Source organism: Schistocerca gregaria, chromosome X (assembly GCF_023897955.1).
Source record: "Schistocerca gregaria isolate iqSchGreg1 chromosome X, iqSchGreg1.2, whole genome shotgun sequence".
NCBI classification, from domain to species: Eukaryota; Metazoa; Arthropoda; class Insecta; order Orthoptera; family Acrididae; genus Schistocerca; species Schistocerca gregaria.
The window spans coordinates 761,458,525-761,484,412 of record NC_064931.1 but is presented as its reverse complement, the minus strand read 5'-3'; the positions used below and the strand labels follow the sequence as shown (position 1 = coordinate 761,484,412).

The following is a 25,888-nucleotide window of genomic DNA, read 5'->3' as shown; positions in this document are numbered from 1 at the left end:
CGTTACGGCCCGTTAAATCAGAAAAAAATGCCAACCATTTTGTGGAGCCGCGCACTCAGTAGAGCGACACAATCCCGAAATATTAGGCAGAATACATGGCGGCCAGCGCCGGCATACCTCAAGTCCGCTTTCCTCGCGATCTGCTTTTGTTGTCGGCGTTGTCATCGTCGACCTTTAGGTAGGTTCGATAGCACTCTTTTTATCTCTCTCTGCGCTGCCCAGATCTCTTCATTTCAGTGTACGCCCAGCAGCTCACTTCCTTCGCAATCTGGCAGGTATCTATACACATAGTTTTCCTACAAACAATGAGACAGAATGCGAACAGTGAACCGTCTTGCCATGCGGACTGCACATCAATTTTCCTCACGGCCACAGCAACGAGCGAGCTGACACTAAGATTTAGCAGTTAATTCATATTCCGAAGGAGCAGGATTTATTTATCGTTTATTATGTTTCTACAAGCGACGCAACTGGCGGTAGTCGAAAATTGAATTTTTCGCGCCTAGGTTTTAGGTTTTGTGGGAAAATGTGCCAAGTGACCACTGATGGAACATTATTACACTGCTTCTTTTCCTTCAACTCACACAAAATCACCTCCCCTTCAGTACGTAACATTTTCAAAAGGAAGTAGCAACGTGGCACCCCACTCACAACTCAGATGAGTTACAGCTCTTACATAGAGCTGAAATCCGGCAACCAAACAAGCATTTCCAGGATCGGTATTAGAGTGATTACAAGGTCAACCAGAAGCGGTGCTGGGAAATCGCTTTGCCGAAAACCGGATCTGAGAATCCACATAAACATGGTGCCTACCACTTCACGTGGATATGGAGATAATTCGTTCAACACGGCCGATTTAATCCCCTATGCAACTGAGGTTAAGGTCAACCAGACAGTTAGCACTATTAACTTTCATACTTCATTAAAAATAATAAATTCACATACACCTGTAGATCAACATTTTCCCGTTTACCATTTGTTCTGCTAAAACAAACCGCTTTTCCAATATTCCGTTCACAGTGCTTTGTTGTTGTTCACCTCATCTTAGCAACAGCAGGTTCGCACCTCTCAAGTGTAATGAATACCACTTCACGTGTATACAGGGATATTTATTTACTCCCGTAACCAATTGTGATAATGCTCCGCCTCTAATGATCTGGACGCCTGCTAATATGCGCAAACCTACGTATTAATATTTTCTCCCAAGCGTCTTATACTGCTAAACCGACTCTTTTTCCAGTATTGCATTTATTGTGCTTTGTTGCTATGAAGCTATACGCCGCTGGTACAAAAAATTCCAAGGCTGATTTTATTTCTGAAGTATAAGCGACGTCAGCTCAGTAACTCTTCGTTCGCAAGTCGAACTAACAACTGTAACCAACAGATATTCATTTCAGCAGTCAGTTATGAGCAAGCCGTGTTAAGTGGTGGACGTGGGACCGTGGTGTATCAAAGATGTTCTGACATAAATCGCAATGGAAAAAAATGGCTCTGAGCACTATGGGACCTAACTTCTGAGGTCATCTGTCCCCTAGAACTTAGAACTACTTAAACCTAACTAACCTAAGGACATCACACACATCCATGCCCGAGGCAGCATTCGAACCTGCGACCGTAGCGGTCGCTCGGCTCCAGACTGTAACGCCTAAAACCGCACGGCTACTCCGACCGCTCTTCATTTCATCTACCATAATCGATATTTTTCGAAAGCCTGCAACAGCGTCAATAATGATTTAAATAATGAAGTACGTCACCAGCTACGCTTTTTAATGTGTAGCACGAAGGGTTTCAGTAATTTATTCACATTTTGCGAGCGCTGCGGAAGATTGCGTAAGTACTGGACCTGAGGTCTGCGTGTGTTGTTTCCGCGTCTCTTTCTCCACAGTCATCTGTTTATGTGTATACTGCTTTCTTTAAAGGTACTGCTGGCACTTTCTTCCAGCCCCCGCGGGCAGATTCGGCCACAGAGCGAGGAAATGGTGGAAACGGTAAAGGGCGAGGACGTACGCGAGCGGCGGCTTGCACAAGGCGGGGAGCCAGAATGCCGCGGCTGGGCCTTGCCAAATGTCACGGCTGGAGAAAGTGCGGCGAGCCCATTGTCGCGCAACTTTCCAGTCACGTACTGGTCGCGTTCTCTTTCCACTCATTAGCCGAGTCCGGCGGACCACGTCATTGGCGCGCCGAAGGGACACAGCTCGGCAACAAATCATTTAATGCGCTCGATACGGCCCCCTCGCTGTCGTCGGACGTGTGCCCCGCGAGAAATGGAAACGTAATTCCTGTCACGGCGGCGGCAACGGCGGCAAGAAATCGGCCGGCACCGCCGCGGAAACGTAACCCACAGCGTCGCACCAGTTCTTGGCGGACGACGCCCGCTCGTTCACTCACCGAAGCGTCGACCACAAGTGTGGTTCCGAAATACTGCATACAAAAATAAATGAAGGAAGGTTAGGGTTTAAGGTCCCATCGAAGACAAGGTCATTTGAAACGGACCAAAGGCTTGCATTACGAGACGGATACGGAAGAAATAGGGCAGTCCTTATACTATTCTGGCTAACCACAGCAGAGAAACCTGGGATGACCGGTCGGGGTTTCAACCCGCACTATTCCCGAATAAGAGTCCAGCTTGTTAATCACTACGTCACCTTACCCGATCTACATCTACATGATTACTCTGCAATTCACATTTAAGTGCTTGGCAGAGGGTTCATCGAACCACAATCATACTATGTCTCTACCATTCCACTCCCGAACAGCGCGAGGGAAAACCGAACACATAAACCTTTCTGTTCGAGCTTTGATTTCTCTTATTTTATTTTGATGATCACCCTTTCGATGTCCTCCGTCAATCCAACCTGGTAAGGATCCCACACCGCGCAGCAAAATTCTAACAGAGGACGAACGAGTGTAGTGTAAGCTGTCTCTTTAGTGGACTTGTTGCATCTTCTAAGTGTCCTGCCGATGAAACGCAACCTTTGTCTCGCCTTCCCCACAATATTATCTATGTGGTCTTTCCAACTGAAGTTGTTCGTAATTTTAACACCCAGGTACTTAGTTGAATTGACAGCCTGGAGAATTGTATTATTTATCGAGTAATCGAATTCCAACGGATTTCTTTTGGAACTCATGTGGACCACCTCAAACTTTTCGTTATTTAACGTCAACTGCCACCTGCCACACCATACAGCAATCTTTTCTAAATTGCTTTGCAACTGATACTGGACTTCGGATGACCTTACTAGACTGTAAATTGCAGCACCATCTGCGAACAACCTAAGAGAACTGCTCAGATTGTCACCCAGGTCATTTATATAGATCAGGAACAGCAGAGGTCAAGACAACACGTCAAGTGCTATAATCGACAGGAATGTACTCAAAAGCAAATAAAAAGGTGTACACAGCTGCTTGTTTTCTTTATGTTTCAGTATATATAGGTCGGTCCGAGGCAAGATAGAAATCTCAAACCTAGCTTTCGCACAACAATCAGGCCATACTCTGGGACAACGAGGCAACAACAACGAAACAGAAATACTAACAGAATCTGCTGAAGAAGTTGGCCTGCAAATCTATTTCCAGAAGTCTGAACTCTTCTGTCCAAAATTAAACGCACAAAAATGACACACAAAATATGGCAAGATAGAGTTACACATTTTAAGTATCTAGGTGAAATCCTCGAACCTACAGGTGACTCGACTACAAGACACACAAGACATAGACAACAGCAAAATATAAGACATATGTAATAAGAAATGCATGTCCATTCAAAAAATGGCTCTGAGCACTATGGGACTTCTAAGGTCGTCAGTCCCCTGGAACTTAGAACTACTTAAACCTAACTAACCTAAGGACATCACACACATCCATGCCCGAGGCAGGATTCGAACCTGCGACCGTGGCGGTCACGCGGTTACAGACTATAGCGCCTAGAACCGCTCGGCCACTCCAGCCGGCTGTCCATTCAAACAAAGATCAGACGCTACAACGCAGTAATTAATCCTGAAATACTGTACACAAGTGAGACACTAACACTCCATAAAAAATTGACGTGGAAAGCATACCGAAGGAAGAACGCAGAATTATGGGAAAAATCCTAAGCTCAAAGCTGACAGAAGAGGGATTGAGATTACACTCTAGGAAAACGACAGAGAAGATGTCAAACCCAGCAGCAGATGTCAGAAGAAGAAGGTTTAAGATCTAAAGGCACATCAGCAGGCTGCCACAAACAAGACTTTTCAACAGAATTCTGACATACATGCAAGAAGTCAACAACACCACGGGTCAAGTAAGTCAAACTTGACCTAGAAAAATTAAAAATCGTTCCTATAGACATTGAAGACAGGAACACATACAGAGACAAGATACAATGTAGAATGAGAGGTCGATAACTGAAGTCCCAAAGAAACCAGGGACAAAGTAGACTGAAGATAGAAAGAGATTCCATCGAGAAAAAAATGAGAGAATCGTGGAAGACGAGAAAGAATGCTCAAATGGGGAAGAATGCTCTGCGTCATCCACAGGGTCTCGAAGCGTGTATGTGAGGCTAATCATATGAATTACTGTAAGGATTTTGATACGGTTTTCAGTAATAGACTGATGCACGAGGAGAGTTTGCGTTTATAATTTATTAGCGCTACTCCAGACAGCTCTTCTGGCTGTAGATACTTACGAGGGGAACTTCCCATCGTACCCCCTCAGACTTAGTAGTAAGATGTCCCACTGGATAGCACGTCAAAAACTGGACACAGATCAAGCATGGAAATTGGAAGAAGGTGTACTGAACTGTGAAAAAGGAAGCAAAATACGAACAGCAGAATTGTGTACCCACGGCGTACCTACGATGTTGTGGTTATGTGGTCACAGTGTTCAAATCTCGCTCTTACCCCAATTCTTTCTACACAAAATTATGAACTTTCCGTGCAGTTGTTGACGTACTTTTTTTACGTTCTGTAGTCTTGGCAATTGTCATACTTGGACGAATATATTAATGTCGCAAGTAAATGTGATGAATAGTGAGAGCAGGCAAGATGTCGCATCTACCTTTCACAGAAATGAAAACAAGAAATAAGTAGGTGTGAACTATGACACAACAAAGGAATTCAAGACTCAAAACTTCCAAAACGGAAAGCAAGATTCATAACACGTGGCAGTTGTGCATAACAAATATAAGGTAATTACGTCTTGAGGTTCGTTTCTTACACCTCGCTATTGCAAACGGACATTGCATCACGACACAAATCTGAATATAGCGAACAGACACGTCAATAGCCGGACGGACAGTTCACAATTTTGTAAAAAAAAAAAAAATTGGGGCATGAGCGAAATTTGAACGTGGATCACCACCTTCGGAGTGCATCCCAGTAACCACATAACCACGACGCCCTGGCTAGATAAGGATGCTCAATGCAGCATCTCTTGAGCCTGGCCCGTTCACTGTGTATATTTTGCTTATTTTTTCACAGCTCAGTACACATTTTTCCTGTTGTCACGCTTGATCTGTGTTCAGTTTTTGACGGGCCATCTTACGATTAAATCTGATGGGGAAGGGGTGCGAAGGGAAGTCTCCATTGTTTAGGCTACTGCTGATCTCTGCAGAAGCCAACGATATTTTATTCATGACTTTTTGTTAGAAGCAAGAATGCTTGCCACGGGTGTCTACGTCTAGTTATGCAGCAAGCGAAACTCTACAGTAGACCGACAGTGCGTCCCTTGTACTGTTCCATACATTAAGTTTTCTTTCCCTCCATTCAAAGATGGAGTGTAACGAAAATGATTGTCTAGAAGTCTATGTGCGAGTCTCATTTTATCATCGTGGTTTCTACCGGAGTGACAGGCGATTGATGAATAGTCATAGAATTTATCTTCAAAATAGCTTCTTGGACTTTCCTATGCAGTTGTTTAGCTAAGAACACAAGGCAGTGAACATTCGTATTGTCGTCTTTTATCCTCTACGTGTTTTGTTAATGCTGCTCAATATGGACCCCACGCACTTCGAACAGCGCAGTGCAGGTCATGTGGTTTGCTAGTGATTTCTTCAGCAGAGAAACTACGTGTACTCAGTAACCTAGCCAAAGATCGAAGCCTTTCACTCGCCTTACCTGCAACTGACCCTTTGTGGTCGTTCCTCGTCATATCTCCGTGGGTCGCAACTCCCAGGTATTTATATGATGTGGCTTATTCTAGTTACGAATCAATTACAGTTTTAGGTAACGTAAAGAGTGTAACTGTACACTCATCTACAGCAAAAGCTACATGCCCGTCCTTGGACGAGGCTGATACGTGTCACATAACCTACTGGAACCACTTTTTAAGGTTAAATGCTTGTTTGTTAACGAAGACTGCAAGATCAGTCATATTGAACACATATCGGAAAACATATTGGCTGAGACTTTACATAAACATCAACCTAATTTAAAGTGACTCGCCTAGACCGAGAAATTCTTATGTGAGCACGAAATCCGGGGTCTATTCATCATCCCGCTGAGTATACTTAAAATGCCTCACAATTTTGCCACGCTGTTCAAGTAGGATTTAGAATGAAATATTCAGCTCTACTTACATTTAATAACAATGAGACGTTAATTTTTGCACCTCTTCGTGTGAAGAAAATATATCAGTTCTTTGCTTTCTTTTGAACTAGCATTAACCGATGACATGAACGGCAGGACCTCTTACAACGTCAAGATGCGACGAGCGCTTCGCTGGCCAACTGGTGTAATCACCAAGAAGTGAGCTAAATTTGCGCTCGAGTTGGCTGATATAGGTCTGTCAAACACGTCACTGGTAGTGTATCAATCTTTGTCCTACGTCTGTACAACGCAATGCAAAACTGCTTCTGTGATCACGTGAAACACGTATGAAACACATAAGAAGGCAACAACAGTAGGTCAGAGCTTCTCGTACACAGAGGCTCTTCTTCCTGTAGGGTTATATGGTACGTCGCTGGAACGTACGTGGAAGCGAAAACTAGACGCAAAACGTAAGCGTCGAGTACGGGAAAAGCGAACAGATCTTAAAAACCGTACAAGTGCAAATACTATTCGCACTCGAGGGCTCCGTACAAAAATAATTATGTGTATAGAGAGTTCATCCATTCCTATAATCGAGTCGACGATTTTTGCCTATTACCGATATCTGTACGGGGAAATATAAGACTTTCTGTCCGGGGAAATCCCCGACTTACGAGACTGTATTAATTTTCAGTTTTAAGTGTAAATTTTTTGTGTGATTTATAACTCGCTACTGTACTTTCTAATTTATTTTATTAATTTTGAAGTCATGTTAACACGCTTTGCTAACTCGCAATTGCAGATACTTTGACTTCGTCTGCTCTCGTCCCTTCTGCGATTAGAGGTAAGATTTTCGGAAGCCTACAAGGAAGAAAATGTACAGCCGGCCATACGGCTATTATTGTTACGCAAATGTTGAATTGATCTGTAGAATGCTTCAGTGGATATTTTATAGGATATTGAAACCTCATCCAATACAGTGGAAGTGCAATCGTGCATAAGTTACGAGCATTACCTTGCCCTGAAACATTACGGATTCGGAGCATGTCGTAAGCGTAGGGCCTTAGACTGTCAGGAAATGCCTGTAAGGATAACGAACCGGCGTGCCGCGGAAGTAGGGCGGTTTTACGCCTGTCATCGCAAGATGGCAAATGCATCGTTTTCACAGCGGCAGGGGACTTCATCACAGCTCAGCCAATTAGAACGAAATACTTGTAATTTATACACTCAAAGCTTCCTCGTGAATCACTCTACCTATTACTGAAAACCAGATCAGAACCTCTACAATAGATCCTGAGAGTTTTAACAGATTACGAACGCAATGTAAGTTCGTAATCGCAACAAAAAAATTTGTGATATAATTACAAATTAACAATGTCAGGATGTTTTTATTTGTAGTGTGAAACCATGCTTCTTGTCAAATTTCATGATTCCAGGTCAACGAGAAGTACCCTACAGGTTTTGTTGAGTCAGTTTGCGAGTATCAAAAAACAGCTGTATCCTTTTAATGCGCTGACTCGAAGCTTTAATGTTTTTTCACCGACAAGGGGCTGTAAGGTCTTAATATGTGACACAAATTTCAACTTGATATCTCTAACCATTCCTGAGTAAAAGGGTCTTAACTGTCGGACACACAGAGGGGTGGACAATGAAGTGACCCGATAAGGCTCCTGTATGTATCGACTGAAGTTCGCAACCTCAACAATAAAGAAGAAAGCCGGTATGAAGAATGCGTTGCTTCCAATTAGAAGACACCAGTGGGAAAATGTGCTAAAGAAAAGTCAACAGCACCTCCGGATATCGTATGAAGACAGTTCAACTCGAAGGAAGACGTCCCTCGTATGATTTAATCTTTTCCCTTTTGTCTTCACGAGTCTAACATATTCCTATATGACTATATTTCATGTTTCAATGGCACCGTTCATCGTTTCTAACAGGAACAGCCTTCTGAAACCAACCAGACTTAACACTGGCAAATGAAATGCATTTTAATAGTAAGTTAACTTGATGATTAATATTAATGCTACAGTACTCCAGTAATGAAGGTAATATATTCCTGTTTTTCCCCATCTGTGAAACAACTCGCCCAACAAGTTATAGTGGGACCTTCAGTCTTACATGACGTTTTGTATGAAATACTAAAAGACAGGATATTAAATTCCAGACCTTTGAAATATTTTCTTTACACATAAATGCTTTCTTCTTTTTTGTTGTACCCCCGCAACTTCGTCGCAATCTCCATTCGCTCTCTATCAATGCGTTATGCACAACTTTCTGCGACATACTGTTCTGAGAAAACTTACAACAAATACAGTTTGCTTAGTTTGAGAAAATAAACTATTGTAACGATAAATTCGGTATTCTCTGAAAGAGATTCTGAATGAAGAAAGATCAAATTTTAACGTCATGCTGGCCGGCCGGAGTGGCCGTGCGGTTCTAGGCGCTACAGTCTGGAACCGCGTGACCGCTATGGTCGCAGGTTCGAATCCTGCCTCGGGCATGGATGTGTGTGATGTTCTTAGGTTAGTTAGGTTTAAGTAGTTCTACGTTCTAGGGTACTGATGACCACAGCAGTTAAGTCCCATAGTGCTCAGAGCCATTTGAACCATTTTAACGTCATGCTCACGTTGAGGCAGGTAGCGACAGAAAACAAAATCGGATTGGACGAGGATAGTACAAGGAAATCGGCTGCATTGTCTTCACAGGAACCATCACGGCATTCCCCTTGATAGACTTTGGGCAACAGAGGGAAACTTAAAATATGAGGGTGGGCGACGAAGGATTTGAACAACACTAGTCCCGAAAGTGAGTCCAATGCCTTAACCAATGCCATGGGTGTATATGCACACGGAGATGTAAATAGCAAATTACAATAATTATTTTGTTTTTTTTTTTAATTTAGAAACCATTTTAATGTCGGTTGTTGTCAGAATTCCAAACGCGAGAAAAAAATTGTGCTACTTACAAGAGCACTGAGATATTCGGAGGCTTTTCTCCCAAGCTCAAATTCCTCAGTTCGGTTGTAGTATGCGTGAAATGCCACTTGCTGGCGTTTCCAAACTATACAAAGATATTTAAAACATGCTCAAAGGTAACATTTTTTATGAAACTTCATGCACGTAGATATTTCACAAACTTGAAACTTTTAGGTTCTCACAGTACCCTCAGAATATAGCGAGCTGCATCTGGTGCGCTACAAAACTAAACTGTACTGAGCGGGGTAGCGTAGTAGCACACTGGGTTCGCATTCGGGAGGATGACGGTTCAAACCCGCATCCGGCCATCCTAGTTCAGGTTATCACTGATTTTCCTAAATTGCTTGAAGCAAATGCCGGGACGGTTACTTCGAAATGGCACGGCCGCTTTCCTTCTCCATCCTTCCCTAATCCGATCCTGTGCTTCGTCACTACTGATCTCGTTGTCGATCGGACATTACACATTAATCCCCTCCTCCTCCTAAACTATATTGTATAAAATTCGTTGAATGCTTGATGAAGTATTTCGAGCAAGAAAGACAGCAGAAACATGATTCATAAAAAGCAGTGTATCTCAGCTTCGCAGCCATAGTATTACACATCGATGGAGCTATACAGTTAAGCTTTGGTCATAACAGAGTCTGTAACTGATTAACGTTATCATAATAGGAAACTGATTACCATACCAGTAACAAGGAAGATACTTTGTACTTCCTACATGGAACTGCACTAGTATTTATTCATGACAATGCAAATTTGCTAACTCAAAGCTAAATAAGAAGCCTGTCTTCAGGACGGAAAGAACACGCACGAACAAAGCAAAGATCTACACTCCCCAGTTTGTAGTGGACTAGTTTTCATTGAGTAACTGAAAAAAAATTATTAAATAGTTCTCTGAGCACCTTTGGAATGGCACTAAGAGGAATGTAAGCCAGTAGTCTGCATAAGCTCTACATTGGAATAACTACATAAAAAAAATTATCCCACGCACGATATATTAGTATTTTTGTGGTATTACTCATTTAAATGTCTGAAGAATTCTGTGTTGATTCTGTTTTAGCAAGCTACACTTGAATACTCTTCTGTGACAAACAAGAAGTTGGATTTCGTCGTCTCTCTGTCCATCACTACAGCGTAACACTACGCACTACGTACACTCAGTTGATACGGGCGGTCAACACGTGTAACGACTGCAATATATTACACCTGCCACGAGCGCAGTGAACTGAGAAACAAATGTAATGCTCACACCACAAACATTGAAAATGTGAGATTTACGGCGATTATTAGTTGGCTTCGAGCTACGATAGTTAGGGGAAGATAATGCGACATCAAAAGGTTGCCATTCTCGCTCATGAATAAACCATCTTTCGTAACAGAAAGCGATGCGGTTGATATTCAACTGGATACGTTTCGCCTTATGCTTTCTAGGGAGGTGGGCGTGTTCGACATGCCGGAAGCACACAATAATGTGTATTCCACCCCGTTTCCGTCGAAGCCGCTCGAGATACCTGAAATGCAGTAGGCAGAACAGGAGAGAGAAAAAGTGAGAAAGTCACTTTTGGTCTCAGTGAATGAAGCGCAGGACTTTTTTCCCCCCTCCAAATGACACATATCACGCGGAATACTGTTGCGAATTGTTTTTATTTCTGCGCTGGTAAAAGCGGCAGTCAGATTTGGGATGGAAGTTTTACGGAAGAGGAACGCCAGCACCTGCTGATAACGACCTGGAGGAAGGCGCAGCGGTCGACCCGCTCCGCCCACGCTAACCGGCGACCGCCCTTCGATTCTCGCTACGGCGGCCATCACGGTCAGGCCCCACGCGCTGACGTTTTAAACCGACCGCTGCTAATTCTGGGAAATCACTCTGATACCAGCCTGCCTTTCGCCCCAGCTGATGCGGCGCTACTTTTGATAGCCCATTTTATCGTCGGTAGGAATTCTAGAAATTCTCCAGCTCTGGCCGTTCTGCTACCGTGTGCAGGGACTGACTTCCTGTTATCTAAAATAGCCGAGGCACCCACAGAGATAAGAAATAACCCAACCGGGGGGCGCAGTAAGAAACAGAATCGCGTCCGGAAGGAGCTGAGTGCGTCTCACGGTGCGACAGTTTCTGTTTACATATTCCTAAATTTTCTCCTTATACGTTACTCTTTCCCCCCTACCCTTGTTCCTCTGTTTAACCAAATAGAGCTAATTTGTCTGCCCATAGGAGGCTCGCAATAGAATGTAGCGAGAAAGATACTGTCACATTAACTGGATTCACCTGTATATAAAAAAAAACTTCAGTCACGTTTATTTTACACCATATTTATTGGCCGACGTGTTTCGACAGTATGACGCCATCATCACGCGGCTGTAATTTGTATGTTAACGGTTAGTTATGGATTGTTGTGAAGTGCACGGATGGGGGTGCCAGTGAGGTTGTCCCTGTCCAGAAATATTAATTTATGTAAGTGTGCGCCACTCATGGGGCTGTGTTATTTAAATAATCACAAGAGTATTTTTACTCAGGGGTGGTGGTGCATACACCATCATTTCACCCTTTCTTACTAAGTTTTTTAGAGCTCACGAGGTTTGCTCAACAACTAACGGAAATTACGTCATTTTGCGTGTTGTATTAGTCAGATCTGAACTAGTTTTTCGTTGTTGTGTTTCTAAACGTGTCTGAAAAAGTATACGTACAGTGCTAGCTGTGTCAGATATTTAGTCTGTCATCAGCTGGCAAGAACTTTACATCTATTTTCGTAATATTTGTGATTATTTACTTTGTATAAAAATGGGTCAGAAGTGTTGTATTAAATTTTGGCATAGGAACTGAACAATAAGTAGCAAAGTTTTATAAATATTAAATATAGCTTTTGGTGAATATGCTGTCTGTAAAACAAAGGTATATGACAGATACACGAATCTCGAAGAACACCCTGACGACGTTGAAACGACTAGAGCCCTGGATGCGCAACTACTTCATCATCAGATTGCCCAACTACTTCATCGACAGATGAATCTGTGTTAAAAGAGAGAAACATCATTGTTAGCGATCACCGAATCACAATTAGAGATGTCTCAGAGGATGTTGGCGTATCACTTTGCTCATTCCATGAGTTTTTCGGGTGTTATGGGTATGAAACGTGTGACGGCGAAGTTTGTTTCAAATTGTCGAATTTCGAACGAAGCAGCAGCGAATGTAAGCTGCTCAGGATTTGCTAGATGAAGTGGAACAACGATCTAGAACAGTGGCAGTCAACTTGGCCCCAGTCTCCCACTAAGGGCTTTCCAGCTTTCATGGTGTACGGTAGGCGGTACGGGGTTTAAAAAACAATATTTTAATTAGGTTTAAAAAAAATTGACACAAAGTATTTGATGTGAAATTTTCTATTATATGCTTTAACTTGCTGGCTCTGTTTGATAAATCTTACAAGGTCACTTCCCTAGCTTATAACTCACCATTACTGTGGAACCGGGTGGCAGTTAGAAAATTTACTACTACTATAGCTACAAAGTGAGCGGTAGGAAAAAAGGCTGACTACCCCTGATCTACAACTAGAGGAGCGTATCCTGTCATAGCAGATTATCAAACATAGGTTTACGAATAAGACGTCGGAACTTACGGCTCAGTTGCCCCAGTGGACGTATTCTGTATCTCCAAAACCAAAAAATCTCAACATGTGCGATCAAATGCGCGAAGGTTATGCTCACTTTGCTATTATATTTTAACGGCAGAGTACACCATGAGAGATTGCCACAACGCTGAATGATCTACCAGTACTACTTACATGTTCAACGCCATATGCGTGGAGAAATCCGAAAAAAAGTCCGGATATGCGGCGAAACTACTCATGGCTCTTGAACTATGACAACGTACTTGCTCACAATCTGTTGCTTATTCGTGATTTTTTGGCCAACGACAATTCTGCAATGATGGCCCAGTCACATATTCGCCAAAAATGACGCCTAGTAACTTTTTTCTGTTCCCAGAAATAAAGAAAGGTGTAAAGGGACATCGTTTTACAAGCACAAAAGAGATTAAAGATCCACTGCTGAGAGATCTAAAAACCATCCCAAGATAGACTTTCAGAAGTATTTCGGCTAATGGCTAAACCCCTGGCATAAGTATGCAGTATCTGATCCAACTATTTTGGAGGGTGTAACATCGAATAAATCAAATTGTTTCCAATATACAAAATGCCTCTTATTCTTTAAAGACACCTTACGTGTCAAGACTACAGAGATGTTTGTACAAACATATTTATAGCATGGTACGCTGGCGAAATGTGATTTTCACTGCATTATTTGCGTACACAATTTTTTTATTTTCTTTCTTTTTCAAGAAGTAGCTGATTGCCCTCAGATATAGGATAAATTTTAACACTACAAGAACAAACATTCAACAATGAAGAAATTATTAAATATATTTTCACTGTTACATTCTAACCTGTCATTGAATAACTTGTTACCATGTATTGTGTCACTGATGACACTTTCAAGTTCTTCAAATAAATCCACTCGATTTCCCTTCCTTATCTTATGTAATATGTGAAGTATACTTTTAACGTAATGGAATAGGTGCCGAGTGCCCTCGGTGTGGGTGGCGATTGCTGGCTTAGAAAAACAGTGTGGTAGGCATTTACGTGTTCACTTATCTTTTTTTGAAAGTAACGATGTTCTTAACTGCATTATATGACAGCGTACGTTTACCATCTATAATTAAAATTGTTATTGTAAATTCTTGAAATATCTCTTAAAAGCATACACTCACAAGAATAGTATCTTCCTTAAAAGATTGTCACAATTTTACTCGACGAATTATTATTGTTATACTCTTACCTTCTCCGACCTGAGAATATCTTACTCATCACGTTTTAAGGGAATATACAGTTCAACATAGTGTGCGAAACGCGAAGAGACCTAACATTTTTGGCATTATAAAGCTTCTCAGAGGCAAACGTGTTAGAAGTTGCGAAAGAAATTCTAGTGCCAAACAGACTTCTTCCACAAATGATATCGACGGCAACAGTTAATTTGTGTCGCAAGTTTTACAACTTTCTGAGATTTAGCCTATTAGTCTTGCACTAGATTAAAATTAAAAAAAAAAAAAATATGTAGTCAAGTGATGGCTTCTGCGCTATAATTTTTTATGCATCGGTAGTTTGATTCTGTGTAAATACTCTATAAAAACCTCTATGTCGACAGCACCGGAAGCTCTATCCCTCCTATAATTTAGTTGAAAGTTGTAATTCTGTTTGAAAAAGCTATTACCGAAAAATGAGATCATAAATTGGAACGTAATGCAGTGGACTTACCGAAAATGAGCCGAGGATTTTATGCCTTCCGTATCAAAAGCAGCGATAACTGGAGCCATATGTTCCTTATATGCTGGGAATGCGACGTTTTGATCAATACGCACACCGCTGAGGATCATTAGCATTTAACAGTTCGTAGGCGTAATTTGTGCTACTGACTTAATGGTTGCTTAAAGTTGCAGTAAGGTAAGAAACGCCCTAAAAAATGAAATACATATACCCAAAAGCGTGTATCTGTTAATGAGCGGAGACAGAATATGTATCCAAATAAAAACATAAGTTCCAGTATTTTTCCTTCTCACAAACAGCGTTAGATAAAATAACTGAATGTTTTTCTTAACAACAGCTGACGAGAAAACTGTATCGTGGTATAGTTATTCTCTTGTTGTATGGTACAGATCCTACATTTGTGTTGGTTTCTAACTTTCTCTTAGAACCGCATATCTATTTGTCTTAAGAATCGAGTATAGTGAAATCGATCTTTTAATTATTTTGTGCAATTTCATTGGTCTACCTAATCACAAAAAATTTGTCGGAATTGTCATTCTTAGCTACTTCCACAAAACGTAACGTAAAAGAAACACACCCAAAACTGACTTTCCACCGCTCAGTCAATGCAAAATCAAGCTCCGTCTTTGAGTGAAATTCTGACATCGTTATCGTAACTTGTTGCGCTCGAGTAAAAGAAGAGTAATATTAACTGAAAATATTTCAGGGGAACAGGTCTTATTATTAATAAGCAGACGCAGTTCAAGAACCACAACATACATGCGAGCATAAAAAATGTATCCGGCAGACGCAAACGCTGTCGAAATTGCTTTGAAACCTCTAAATACACGAAAATATTGTCAATTTATGACATGTTTGTAAGATCATAAAAAAAACAAACTAAAATAGAAAATTAGTCTCCAAGGAATATTATTTTGTTAGACATGCGCGACTCGTGTAAATGCTCGATCTTCACGAAGTAACTAGTTGTCACTGTTTTACATGTGACTGTAGTAAAGTTTTCATCTTAGTTTACGAAGACGAGCCAGTGACTACACTTCTATAAAAACAACAATAAAGTCCACAGCACACGCGACTGTTCCGTCAAGAAATCCTCCTTTAAATTCATTTCGAGCTGACTATGGATGTCGTGAAACCGAAAATTTTTCCATGGAACATTCAAGAAGACTTGCATTTTAAGAGAAACGACACGAGGGGACTGAAAGCAAGAGCAGGCCGTCCGGGGAACAAGCTGAATACAGTAAGTAATATAAGAGCTCGCTCCACGGACCAACTTGTTAGTGGTTACGTCCCATTGAGAGTGAGAGTCTGGAGGACAAGAAACGTAGCGGAGAAAGGACTGCAAGAGATGTTATGAGTCGTAACGATTGCACGCACCGGTAAACAAGGAGAAAACGCAGGCCCGTTGACCCGCCGGTAAGGACGAACATGCGATATGGAGCAGCCGAATTTAAGAGCGCAGAGAGAACTACTTACGGCTGCCAGGCTTGTAAGGTATTCTGGAGGGAAACGAGAAAAAAAAGGTAGGGGCTGTCTCCCACTTGGCATACATTTCACTCGGCCCTTGAATGGCTTAAACGCTCCATAGTAGCGAAGCAACAGAATCGCAACGTACAAAACGCTAACTGGAATTTTATTTCATCCTATGACGTCTGAAAGCCACGATCGCAAATGCAGTTCACCGAAGTTTCATTAAAGCTGCCAAAGTCACAGATGTTTGTACCTGTTGTACTGACTTCTAACTCAGACTTATTGCATTTTCGAATTATTTCTGACTCTTCTCCAGATGGCTGTACGCAAAAATTCCTTTACTAAACGTGGTTGTATAATCATCTACTAAATACTAAAATCGCCGGGTCACTATTTGCGACAAATAAAAGCTAGTTAGAACAATGATTCAGCCACAAAAAATTTTAAAAATGCTTTCCTATTCAGAACACTCGCTTTGTTATTTACGAGCTCTCTAAAAGATTATTTTAAATGTTTTACGGCTCGAAATTTCACATTGCTATAAATTCGTCTCTAAAACAAGCAAAAATTTAAATGACAACCAAGCAATATGCTAACGACGTCTGGAAAGGAAAGATAATGAGAGCGTTCATTAGCTTGAAACTAGTAATGGCTCCAAAATAAGTTCAGCGTCTAAAATGATTAGACGCAGTTAAATGACATTATCTTTACAGTGATACTTCATTGTATCTTTCACGTCAACACAGTGCAAGGATGCATTCGGTTTTGTATATTATTTCATGGAAAGACCGCTATCCTTGCACGAGCAATATTTTGTAATTAGCACGAAGATGAGCTTAGGCCCGGAAATTAGTTACGGCTAAGTAATCCGCTCAGTGGTCTGCTTGGAACGTTTTTCACGGCATCGCACAATTATTTACGTCACATGTGTATTGTCCAAACTCCCTTAAATTTTTTCCCAATTACTAAGTGCAAAATTTCGATCCCGTAGCATTATCAATGATTACAATCTTACGTAATTCTAATAAAATATTGCGCATCTGCGTTTGTCGTGTAGTTTTAACATCAACAACAACAAAAATTTAAGAACAACTAATGGAGTGTTTTTCACAGAGCAGTGTTACACACACCAAAAATTCGTTTGGATCTTTTTTAAAAAGTAAGTGTGCCTAAAGAGCAAGAAACGTTTCATGTCAGAGCATATCAGTATGACTTCTCGACGTCTCTCATTTATTAAAAAAGGAAAATGAAAGAAAGAAACTCCGGGACAGTAAGCTACCGATCAAATATAATTTATTTTGCTAATCGGCGACGTCAGTAATCAGAAGACTTCGGTGGAAGAATCCGTCGTGCTTATTTTTTGCTATTAGTTACAGCTAAGAATCATCAATTAAATCAGGAGCTGTGACAGTCGCCAGATTTTTGCCAGTGACTTTGCAGATTTTGCTATTTCTCAATCGGATACGATAGAAGAAGAGATTAGAATCGTGTAACCGAACTGTTTATAGCGCACATGAAACAATTAGGATACAGTCTTGGTACTGTGCCACAAGTATACATTAAGACAGAGACGGAAAAGACATATGCTAGTTAACATATCTCTTACAGATGTTTTAGAACCCGTGCTTGTTTATTCACTGCAAACAAACAAAATTGAAACCAGTCACTTTTTTAAAATAGTTATTTATTCATTCCATGAGCTGGTTTTCGAACCTTTTCAGGCTCATCTTCAGATGGTTTTCTAGAAGTTACATAGCTATTTCCAGCATGATGCTGGGTGCGGCTCTCGTCACTCAGCACCATGCTTGAAATAGCTATGTAACTTGTGGAAAACCATCTGATGATGTGCCTGAAAAGGTTCCAAAACCTGTTCATGGAGTGAGTGAATTACTATTTTAGAAAAAGTGACTGGTTGTAGTTTTATGTATTTACATCGTATGCTAATTATTGAGCCAACAAATTTCTAATTATGTTGCAGTTCATATGAGTAGCTTGATGACAAAAAAGATTAAATTTTGTTTTCCTCCTATGTACAAATGGAAGTAACGCTATTTTTTGTTCATAGAGAAGCACGTTGGGAGGCATGACTAATCTAATCAGAATTTTAACTGAAAATTTGCTTTAACTAGGGATGAACCATCACGGACACATTTGCACAGACATTAGTGTTAAAAATCTTTGATGTAGGGAGGAAAAAAGCTTTTATAAGTCAGAACTGATGAACACATACCGTATACAAAATCGAGCGGTTTGTGCTTGTTTTCTTCACAAGATAAAGTAGGATTTTTATTATATATCCATTACGTCTCAATGTTTTATGTTTAATGCATGTACAGTTTTCTGCGGTGCAACTTTTTTTTCTTTCATGCCCATTTGCTTTTAGCCTCACAATTTCTTAGCCGACAACTCGGACAATTTGCAGTTGTCTACCATTTTATGGACACTCTAGTAATAATAATGAATGACATAGCTGTGACAAACTGGATTTCCTTGAACAGTACTTCGCTTTGTCTCTCTGTTGTCCAAGACATCGAGACGCCGCTCGTCTTACTGCAGGAGCACACCAATGGGAATATATTTACAATGCTGTCAAAATTCTGTTAGAAACTCAAGATTCGTGTATACAACTTTAATTCTAAAGCGCTGTGTGCTTTTGTTCCAGTTCGTAAGAATTTTAGCTTCGGTACAAGGTCTAACTGACAGAGCTTCTTAATTAAATCAGCCAGTTCTATAGCGAGCTACTTCATTACGCCGAAGGCGCCGAACTGAAGAGTCCGCTTCTTGTTCCGAGACACGTAAACAAAGAAGCAAATTTCAAACGCACTGGCGCGTCATAATTTAGCCATTCCAGCTGCTGATCAACGTATTTTCAGCTTCCTTCGAGGGATAATTTACCAGACGTAAGAAAATACCGGAAAGTTTATAACGAATATGCCAATTTGTTCAGGTACATGATACATACAATATTTTAGTAAACTTTAAATATAGTCTACAACTTGGGGTCCCTTAGTCGGACTCATGCGGCAAATTATAACATTGTGATTTTTCATTCTAGGCACAACTCTGAATATTACAGTTAAAACACGTATCATAACATTTCTGTTTCTGATAAAAACGATCGTAACGTAACGTTTGAGTGCAGTCGAACAGTTTAGAAAAATATTCGCTATCCACCTTTAGCTCCTTGTGTTCAGTTTTCGCTACAATATATCTAACAAAGCTTTCAGTGATTGTAAAACGAGCAAAAATAAATGAAGTAACCCAAAATAGATTCATTCTAACTTTTGGTTGAGCTCTGTTTACACAGAAAATACCCGATTCCTCAAAAAGAGTTTGTCAAATTTCAAGCAATATTTTACTCCTACCATCACTTCAGTTGCCTTCTAAGGTAAACAGCATCATATGTCTATAAAGACATCGGGTCATACGGACAATGTATTCTACGTTCATTTTAACATTTTTTTAATTCCCCGACCACTTCAGTACCTCATCAAACCATACTTTTTTTTTTTAAATTCCTTCATGCCAGTGAGTATCTAAATTGAAATCAAACTATATATATATATATATATATATATATATATATATATATATATATATATGTTAAATCTCAGTTACTGAAAAAAAAAACTTACGCTGTGGACCAAGACTGAGAAGATGAATCATTTCATGAGCCAGGTATTGTTTTAAATGCATAATTATGTTATCACCGCACTCCTCGTCCTTTTTGTAATTTGATACTTCATCAACCTTTATACTTTGCTCCAAACGGACGGTTTTCTTTCGGAGCACTATTTCTTTTCACTTTTAAATGTTGATAATATAAAAACAGGTTATTGGAGACAACTATTAGTTTCCCATTTACTTTTTGCTCGAAAGTAGCAGAGGACACAAGAAATAAAAAGATTCTTTTTAAGAGTGTTTTAAAAATTAGATATACTTTAGTTGGCGCCACGGAGATGTATTATTTCCATTTCATGTCTTTCCAAATCTTTAAAATCGAAGGAGTGTTGCAACGAATTGCAGAAGAAGAAATGCAGCAAATTTCGTGGATTATTATTCAAGAAAAATGGCAGCTGCGCAGAAGTACGCAAGGTAGCTTTTGTATTGATTACGAAAGTATCGCCACGCCTCGTACAGCTATATAGAACGATCCACGGCTGCAATGCGCGTTCCATTGTGGTTTTAAACAATGTAGCGCGTAATCTGTCTTCGGCAACACAACGCTCCAACGCTAGGCGTGTTATAAGATGGGCTGACAATATTTAATTAGCATGGAAAGAGCGGCAAATCAGAAATTAGCTTGCTGGGTGAGCCGGCGCAGTCACGAGCAGCTTTCACTTCACGACCAGCGGAAGCTGAGTCCGTGATTGCCCCACATCGTGGTTAAAATTACATGACACCAGACTTGTTCTCTGCTCTTCCACTGCATTCATTTCACAATTCTCTGCGTACAGTGTCACCTTATGTGCAGCAGACACTGTTTTCTCCCACTTTGCAGAACAGTGTCGCCTTAACTGACCACATATTCTCTCTGCACGTCATGCAGAAAACACTTGCAAAACTCTGTATTTAATTTATTGATCCACAAAATAATAACTTCACTAAAATATGATTGTTTTTGTGCACGATTACTTCGCCTCACAATAAATAATACATGTGAAACCTTCAGTAATTTTGCTACGTCAATGAATTAAAAGCTCCCATGAAATGTTTCATAGAATTTCTTTTCTCGTTGTTACTCTTCAACGGGATTTCATCCCCCATGTACGGGACTCGGATTCAAATAATTAAGAAGTAGAGGTCCAAAATCGACTCTTTGACATTTCTCTGGAGTGATTTAAGGTAACGCCGGAACAAATTAATCGAAATAATCAGACAGATACCTTGCGGTTCAGGCTTCCAACATTCCTACAACTGGCTAGAAATTTGTATCAATAGAAGTCTTCAATTTCGGTAATACTGAGTGTGCGGCTATGACAAGTTTCTGCTCGTTTAAAAAATAATATGCTTCGAGGAACTGTGTCACTATTTCATATCTGCGTTCGGTGCGGTCGGTAGCTCTTGTAATCAAATGCTGAGAAACTGTTCAACTGGGACATATCAGCTGATATTCTGTCCATCTTCTATATTATGTCCCATAAAATACAGCGAAATTTTGTAAACCAATAGTCGCTTTAACACTTTTTGTTTTAATACCATAATTAGCTGATTTGCGGTGATTTTATTCGTCAATTGGCACATCACATAATTCCAACAATGAAAGATCGCCCAAGTAAAGAACAGTCTTGCATACAATCAGAGTACTGCTATCAATTTATTTTCTGGGCACTTAGCGGAGTATACACTGCTTATTTAACGGATGAACTTTTGCAACTAACATGGAGGTTATCTGTATTTATTAAATTGTAAGGAAAACGAAATCTTTTTGCACTTGTCATATGTTTAATTCCTGCAAATTATTATCTTCGTACTTCTAACTCAGGAAATGAAATGAATATTAAGAGCTCTATAACGTAATGTAAGATGCTAAAATGAATTTCTTAAGACTCAAAAAAATAACAATTACAAACAACTGTCTGGACTAATAATCTCATACTGTATTGAAAGAAGTCAAAGACATAATTTTTTTTAAGTAGTCAGTGAAAATTTAGAATATCTGCCGCCCGAATACCAAGAATAGAGAATAAGATTCGATGAGCGAATCACAAATTTGAATGAGCAAATACTTGTTCGAAGACGGCGTTTGGATTCATACACAAATGTCAGTTACATTAACTAGTTTAACGCTGTATGTTCATAAATAGCTGCTACAAAAAGAAGACAGTGAGTTTGTTTTATCAGTTACTTCCGTATAGCCGTGATTAGTCTCAGATGTTGAGACAGAATGTGATTTTGTTGATATCCGGAAAGTGTGCAGAAATTTAAAAGCCAATAAAATATTCTCTGATGAACTGCTCTTTGCTAGATACATGCAAAAAAACAAAAAAAAACTGTCACGAACTAACAGTTAAATGAAGCTGTAGTTAAAGTAAAATAGAGGTGCCTAGCGCACATACAGAAAAAAAACTATGACCATAGACAACGAAATCATTTCATATATAGGGCCTCCACGTGCGTGTAAGCAATATAAAATTATGAGCTCATTCGATTCTCATAGAAACTGCGATGACGTTCTTAAGAAATAGTACTGTTTCTATAAATTAGTTTTCAACAATTTTGTAGAGCAGTTTTCTCATTAACACAACAACAATTTGTTAAAAAACGAAAAATAGGAATAGAACTTTCTTTAAAAAATTACAATACCTGAGATTGCTTCGAGCGTCTACATTTATTGTTATCTATGGCAAAAGTTCATGATTGCTAGAAAAACTAAGATTTTCCACAATTTCTAAAGGGTGATGCTGCTCCTCGTTGCATGTGCGTTCTACATTTATCCATGGAGTGGAAAAAAAACCGCGACTCGCATACGCAGTTACAGCCGAGTGTTAGCCGTTTGCAGACGGGATTTACGAAGCGTTATATGTGCTGCGAATACCGGAACGCAGTAACTGTAACAGACCAGAGCGCTGTCGTAAAAAGCTATAGCCCCGATATTGCTCCTGTTCTTCGTCTTTACAGCTGCGACAAATTCATTCTGGCCGAGGCGTTTCCTTTCACGGTTAGCACGCACCATGTTTTACTTCTATTAATAATGTAATAATTGTAGGACTGACTGAGTTGATGGAGTCTCAAGAACTAAGCGCAACATTTTCGAGCCGTGCGCCGGCGTAAGTGCGACTCCTTTGAAGCTGCAGTCAGAAACAAAGGCTGTTTTGAATTACCATGTTAATACATACTGAACAACTGTTAAAATGGAAGTCATCCGTGATATCATCATGATCATCATCGCCAGCGACAGGTACAAAAACTAGCCCGAGGTCGACATTTCTTTTTTCCCCAGGTACGCCATGCTTCTCCTTATAGAATCCCCTTCAGGTATGATTCGTGATTCCTACCTTCTGTGATTTTAGTTTTTTATCTTCACATTTTTCGCTTTGTTATAACTGAGAATGGTTTCAACATGCCTGATCATTTCCCGAGATTTGTTCGTTCTTATTAACGATGTACACGAAAGGGAAACTTGGAGTTTTCATCGGATGCCCTCCTTGTATGTCATTCGTAGGCAGGAAACCAATTTCTCCCTAATGCTGGGATGGCTAAGTCCGTTATGTAGTGAAGGAGCACACCTCAGACGTAACTTCCATACAGCTAATTTTCAAACAATGGGACGGCAGGCGCACGCTGAGGCGGGCGTTAACATTGGTTGCGGCCGGTCGCTGGTTTCGGTGTCCCACGGCTTCTGATTTATCGCCTTCCACGGAGCGCATTCCTAATGTCAGGAACTGCTTCCGGTAGAGCATCGGCGTCCTCAGTTGACACATAAGGGAGGGCTGTTCACACGGCCGCACGTTTCGGTGTACTTCGAAATGCTAATTTCCTACGAACACTAAAATATGGCTACTATATACTTCCGTCTCTATAACAATGCTGCTCAGTCTGCATTTGGCGCAAGCTATCTACGTACATCAGTCATCGGCATATAATAAAAACAATCAGTCCCAAGAATCTACTCTCTAAAAGGTAACTTACTGTCAGATAAAATTTGAATCTATTAAAAAGAAAAATAAATAAAAATATTAGACACGATTCCCTGAATGGGAAAAAATCATTTGTATAAAGCTTATCCACTAAAGATATTACTTCCACAAAAAAGTATACAAAAGAAAGTGGAAAATCAAATGTTATTCAGTCACCCGGAAAGAAAATTCGTCAGGTGATCGCATGTAACGTTAACTGAAGTATTTTTGGTGGAAAGCATTTAATCTGTAGTGGATAGAAGCTGAAGCACTCTACGTGGTCGGTCTCCGTGAAGAAAAACTGAGCTACGGAGAACTGCAGGGCGGCCAACGGAGTGGGCTAAACAACGTGTCCACGCTCCGCGGCGCCTACAGCCAGACCACACAGCATCCCTCGGCTAACTTCATTTTTACTGGCGACACAACAAAAACAAAGCAAAACCTGCCATCTGAGACGCAAATATAATCGCAAAACAATCCCTAACGTTACACTACAACTACCCATTATACAGATTTTATATGAAAACCTACCTCGTGGTAAACTAAAAAAGAAAAAAAAAACTGAAAACGTTTCATTTATTTTTATATGCATTTGTATTTTTGTTGAAACTAAAGTAATAGCATCGTTACCTCAAAAATAAAACAGCTCTACACAAAACGAAAGGAACTGACGAAAACAAATTGAACAATGTAATTATTTTTCAGCAGCGATGCCCAGAAATGTTTCATGTGAATGTGATCGGGCGGAAACATACACGCATCCACCTACTCTGTTCATTGTTCAGCTGATCCTCATGTTCCGTCTCTTTCTCTGGCTCCCTCCCCTTGTTTCTACCTGTCTTTTTTCCCCCCGTGCAGCCGTATCGGCAACAACGCCAAAGACTGGACGGTGTAGTCCGGGGGATCTCATATCTTCCTTCACACTATGCGTTCTACGGAACCTGCCCGGGTCCACCAAAGACGTATCACGTTGTTCGAGGGGTTGTTCATAACGCTGCAGTTTTGGTGCTGGTCGCCAAGTCCGAAGCCTTTTCAACACAGCCTGCATTTTTTCCCGAACACTACAAAAGGTTAAAGAACGCTAGGTCCTTGCTGCGGTATTTCACAGTCTGACAAAGATACGACTTCAAAACTGAATTTCACTGAAATTTCAAATCCCCGCATGACAATCACGTCCCAAAATAAAGTCAGGAATACCTGAATTACACTTAAGACACTCATTATTTTGTGATGTCTGTTCGTCGTCTTGCTACCCTCTTCATTTTCTCGTTATGATCTTCACAGAGTTACACTTCTGGTGTGTTGTTTTGACACGCCTGCGATCAAACTTTGACGGGGTTCATCGTTTGTCAACGAAACCTGTCATGTTTTACACGTGCGAATTGAATACGGATTTCGGCTGTCGCATCACGTGCTACAGACTACAAAATCAACACAGTTGGATAATCACTATATGATACGTTAGTTTTAAAAAGAAGGAACGACTTAAAAATCGGTAGAAACTACGTGACGAGAGGACAACACTTCACAGCGTGGTTGACATGGTGGTCTTCACATCACTTACATTGGATTTGTGGTGTTCCAGTGCACGTGGAAGGATTTGGTGCAGTCACTGACGGTGGACAGAAGCACAGTTTCCAGTGACACTAAGAGCACAAGCGTGAGGCCGGCCCCAGGCTGCATGCTGATCACTAAAGCCTTACGCACTATACATTGGCTACATCCTCGTCTCAGGAGCACCAGCACACTAAGCGCCGTAAAGCGCCACTGCTGCCGGCCAGCGTGATGGCCGCGCATGCGCACTAGCGACCAGCCTCCCGCGCGCGTGGTGGGGAGACAGACGCCAGAGACCATCGCTGTCATCGCCGGGCAGTCTGCTTCCAATTGTTAGCAACAACCAACGCGGAGACACTCTCGATACAAATTATTGTTGCGTACGTAGAATGTCTGCAGTTCTGTACAAATTCCATGCAGCGTAAAACTAATCGTTTCTGTTTTACCGAAAG

The 25,888-nt window shown here is 40.7% G+C and overlaps 1 protein-coding gene across 1 annotated transcript in view; it reads right to left on the bottom strand.

The window, feature by feature from the left end:
- The window catches only part of LOC126297815 (ephrin-B1), a 488,049-nt gene extending 462,404 nt beyond the window's left edge, over positions 1-25,645 (bottom strand). Inside the window, exon 1 of the mRNA XM_049989041.1 lies at positions 25,447-25,645. Coding sequence (XP_049844998.1) covers positions 25,447-25,565 — 119 coding nt within the window. The 5' untranslated portion in view covers positions 25,566-25,645. The remainder of the gene's footprint in view (positions 1-25,446) is intronic.
- Between the last annotated feature and the right edge of the window lie 243 nt (positions 25,646-25,888).